Source organism: Mesitornis unicolor, unplaced genomic scaffold (genome assembly GCF_000695765.1).
Source record: "Mesitornis unicolor isolate BGI_N332 unplaced genomic scaffold, ASM69576v1 scaffold18553, whole genome shotgun sequence".
NCBI classification, from domain to species: Eukaryota; Metazoa; Chordata; class Aves; order Mesitornithiformes; family Mesitornithidae; genus Mesitornis; species Mesitornis unicolor.
In genome coordinates this window covers 24,334-29,320 of record NW_010175555.1, presented here as the reverse complement: position 1 = coordinate 29,320, position 4,987 = coordinate 24,334, and the positions used below count along the sequence as shown (strand labels likewise).

General features: G+C 37.9%; 1 protein-coding gene across 1 annotated transcript in view; it reads right to left on the bottom strand.

The window, feature by feature from the left end:
- LOC104538289 (kinesin-like protein KIF26B) overlaps window positions 1-4,574 on the bottom strand; it is a gene marked incomplete at both ends in the record, with an annotated part of 7,138 nt that extends 2,564 nt beyond the window's left edge. The window contains 3 exons of the mRNA XM_010181438.1: window positions 542-804; window positions 2,707-2,800; window positions 4,368-4,574. Of these exons, the coding sequence (XP_010179740.1) occupies window positions 542-804; window positions 2,707-2,800; window positions 4,368-4,574 (564 nt within the window). The remainder of the gene's footprint in view (window positions 1-541; window positions 805-2,706; window positions 2,801-4,367) is intronic.
- Between the last annotated feature and the right edge of the window lie 413 nt (window positions 4,575-4,987).

Here is a 4,987-nt window from a genome sequence, read left to right as displayed (position 1 = left end):
TTCCTGCTAAAAACCTGAGAAGAGTTTGAATTATTCTTGGCTTGCCCAGCTCAGGAATTTATTCCTTGGCAGCAATTAATAAGTAGCGATTAATGCTTCCTACAACATTGCTAATGCAAGTGCTATAAATAATGTAGTTTATAAAGAGATAAACAGCCATATTAATGGCTTCCAGCTATTTGTGCAGTACTGTAAATATTTTAGCTTGTTGTTTTACAAAAGAGAGATCACACTTTCTTTACTTTTTTTTTAAGAAGAGGTGAGTTTTTGTTTGCACTGAATGTTTTCACATTTTATTGCAAACACAAGCCCCTGCTCAACATCAGTTATACCAGAGGTACAAATATTTAGGCCAGGAGAGCAGATGGCCCTGCAGCTGCAAGTCATAAAGTTCCTGCATGTTTTAAAGTAAACACTTTCGAGTCTGTAAACTTTATGCTCTGGGTAGTTCTTGAATTTGAACCATCTAATTAGCTAAAAAAAAAACCCAAACAAAATAGTCACACTGCTTGTTTCAGTGTAAAATGAACCTTGGATTCACCTGCATGCCACAAATAGGGTCTTCACAAAGGTAGACACCTGGGGACTGGCCATCTTGCAGGCTGCCTGTAGCCACTTCTGACAACAGGTCTCTCAGGTTTTCTTCTTTCCCCCATACTTCCACTGCAGAAATTCGGACTGAGAAGCGGGCTCCTGTCTTCTCTTTGCGTTCATTAATCAGCTTGAAGAGCCAGGAGATGGCACAAGGGATTATGCCAAGGTTTTGCATGGAATCATCCTTCCCGATCATGGTGTACGACTTCCCTGTCAGGAACAGGGGGGTGGAGAAAAGATAACAACATTACTCCAGGACCTTTATAGACTTCTGCCAAGAGAGATTATCCTGCACAGGCTCATGACAACAACTTTGCTGCAATAAGCACAGTCAGCAAGGGAGAAAGATCAGCAGGCAGACAAACAGTACATGGAAACTGGAGAGCATTTAAAACTGACAGTTGAAATCTTGAGCTGCTTTCAAAAATCATTACCTCATGCATTCCCCTGACATCCCCCGTTCCCAAGACAGGGTGGTGCAGGTCACCATCACACAACACTGCAGCCTCTGATGTAGTGAATAGTGAGGGGAACTGAGCAGAGCAGGAGTGCAATAGTCTCTAAGAATCCCTGTGTTAAATACTTTAAATGTGGTATTTCTTTGAATACCATTTTACGTCAAAGTGCTGTATTATGCTTCATATGCTAGAGTTGGGGTTGACATAAACCTTGTCCCAGGATCATAAAGATGTAACTTTATGCAGACAAAAAAAAGCAAGTTCATGTAGTCATTTGGTGCATAAGCGAGTCCACAAGAAGAAATATTTTATCTGGGTCAAAACCTTACCCTGGTTTGCTATTATTTGACTCTACAATTATAGCTCTGTCTTGTCTCCGCTCTAAAAGTTTGCTGATTAAGAACAGATGCAGACCACCTTCTACTACTGCTTTAGATGTCATTACATATAATTCTTTTAGACAAGTTTTCTAAAGCTCCAAATTTATAGGACAAATTATAAAGGTACATTCTTTCAGGCAAGTACTCGTGACTTCTTTACCTTGTTTCATTTCTTATGCTGAATTTATGTAGAAAAAGAGCAGTGAAGAAAATATTTCTATGCATGTGTCTGTGTTACTCCTGCCTGGTCCAGAGGGGCCTTGCTGGACCAGTGGCCCTGCTCTATTCATTGTAACAGAGCTGGTTGCATTCCAGCATTCAGCACTCTCCAGTTTTTGTTGCCTATAATTTGGGATACTCATGGCCTCATACAGCTTGATCTTCTTCATCACCTTAAAAAACTGAATTATCCTTTTCAGTCATATGTGTTTGTCTGTGTCTTTTCGTGACAGTAAAGAATGGAGATCATTGGACACAAACAATACAACCCTCTTCATTAAAGAGACAGTATTTTCAAAATACTATTAGATAAGTACGAACAAAATATATGATTAATCTTGAAAACCAGTTATTTCAAAGAATAGTGTGCTAATGATGATTATTCTCCTTTTTATTGTCTTTCCATGAATACCTGAAATGCTGTTGATTCTTTTGCAAAGAGTGAGTTTTGATCCATTGGCAGCATTCAGTTAATCATTAGAATAGGATTTGTTGGAGACAGAATAGGAAGAGGTTAGTAACAAGTGAATTGTCTAATCAGGGAACAGAATATAAATCAATCTAGGTGAGGGCCCAGTCCCAGTACTTAAATAGTGCCATCACAAACGTCTAGTACTTGAGTGGATACTCACAGCCTTTACACAGCTTAATAAAAGTGATATGTTGGCAAACAGTCCCCAATACCAATCACATTTGTAAAACTGTAGATCACTGTTGGATCATTCATTAACAATTCACTGTTGGATCACTCATTAAGATTTGCAGACAGTGCTAAAAATTGCTATAGTACTCAGGGGACGGAATGAAGCAACAACTCTAAGATAACTCCTGTTGCAAAGAGCATGCTGTCCAACATTTAGGCAGTACGCAAAGTGAATAGATGTGTAAGCAAGAGGTGAAGGTGTAGTACAAGGTCATGCACAGTGTACCACTTTCAAATACAATTAATATGCAGGGAAAAATGAAAGTTTGTTTTCCCTGATCCAATGTACTAGTAATCTTGGGTTAAAAATATTCACTTTGCTGCTTGAGTAGGGAAATATAACAATACTAACCAAGCTTGGCATGGCCAAAGCAGAACACACAGCCGTCAGCTCCATTGACCACAGACTGGATCACCTCAGCCACAGTCCCAGCACATACTTCTGCCTGTCATAGGTATTTAAAAGGGGGGGAAAAAAAAAAGAAGAAGAAGAAAGAAAAAAGAAAAGAAAAGAAAACCATTAACAATAATAAGGAAAATCAACAGAGTATTTTCACTGGAAAATGGTTGTAATGTCATCAGTGCTCCTGATAGAAAGTTGAAGTATCAAAAAGTCTCACCCTGCTTGTCTCATTCATGTGACCTGTGCTGTGTAATTACATTACTTGTGTAAGCACATGAAGCAGGACTTTTGCTCTGTGTAAAGGAACTTTCATTTGCTGAAGCATCAACATCCTTTGTGGGGTTAAACAAAATTCACATGCTGTAAGGGGATGTGGTTGGTTTGTTAGAATTGTCTATTTAGGGGACTTAAAAAAAAAAAAATATATACATATATATATATATAAATCAAATTCTGAAGACTCTTTACAGGCCCAATTATGAATTCCACCAGTAGGTGGGTAAGGAATGTGAGCGGAACAAACAGCCTCTTTGGCATTAGGTAGGTGATATTTCTTAATTTTTCTCTACATTATTATGAGTCGTCTTAGCTTTTAGCAGCAGTAGGCTCCATCCTGAAGACTATAGCAGTATTTTAAGAAGTCCAACACACAAATTTACCCTGGGTATTCTTAGATTTAAGGTTCAAGCAGGATGAATGGTCTACAGTGCTTCTGCAGCAACTGCCTATCAGTAGTGGGTGAAATTAAAACAGAACTCAGTTTAGGCTTTTATGTGAAGCACTTCACATTTGATAATAAATCATGTAAATTCACCTCCTCGCTGGGTATTTCTAGACTACCTCGATAACAGTAAATAAAACAAGCCAAAAAAGGGACTGTTCACAGGACAGCCCTTGAACTGCATCCAGGCACTAGCCTGAGAGGTGCTAGATGTCTGGACCAGAACTAATCGACCTAATTAACCTAATGATATGATCATACGATGCTACTTTAGCTGGCCCTGTGTCCTAGCTCTGTTTAGTTTATGAGTACAGAAGTAGTCTTACAGTACTGTTTACTAATTATACTTTGCAATATTACTTTACTCTTCTACTGTTCTCCTCATGACATTTAGGTAACATAGCTCATGAGAAGTCTAATAAAAATAAGAAATCTGAATATATACATATCAATAAAGATTTGTGGACTAAAATCTCCATACTCCTATTGTAAACTATACTACAGAACACTGTATAAATAATCCTTGACTTCTTAATGAATAGAGGGCTGCATTAGAGGACTGCAGTCCTGGTCATATCTCTGTATACACCAAATAATAAGATTTTATAACATACAATAATTTGTTGATGTTGAGGAACTGCCCACTTGGCACCATTTAGCACATTTATTGCACATATAATTTTAGGAGCAATTATTTACAGTAAAAAATAAAGAAATCACACAATTATCGAGACACAATTTAATAAACTGATTTCATTATTGATGACATTGACAAACCAAATTCAGCCCTAGTTGAACTCCATTGAAAGTACTACTGTTGCCTCAGAAACTAATTTAGCTTTGATGCATGCTATTGTTTAGACAACTATTCTGATCACACGTTGCGTACCTGTGATGCATCCTGGGGGAAAACTGCATCAAAAGCAAACATCTTGGGTGGAACCTGGTTGCCCCTTTTCTGGAAAGCATTCTGACCTCCACAGGCCAATGGGTCATACAGTGTGATTTGCTTCTTACGAGGGTCAACTTTTAAGAAAGAGCTGGACTCAGATGTGTCTCTGGCAAGTGTGGAAGAAATGCGCACCATGACTTTGACCTGTCAGCAAAGACACAAAAAGATGACCACATTTGATTAGTCTGATCTTCATCTACTTCAATAAGCAACTTGTGTATTTAGAATTACAAGGTACATCGTGCTGTTTAGTGTCTATGTTACTAAAGTACAATGATGAGGTTATTACATCACCTTGTCTTACTTTCAATGTAAATTGAAAATTAACTGTAAGTGCTCAGTTCCAAGTGTCATCATCAAAGAGTTGTGAAAAGAGGCCTGTTTTAATGGCCAGATTTTGAAATTATTGTCTAGGGAGTTGAATGTAATAGGCGATAAAAGATTTGTTGAAACATGTTCATTCACAGCTCATTAAATGACTACATAATAAGACACTTTTACTAAGACAAAAATACATCTGCATGGATTTAATGAGGTTACACTACATCATCAGCCCA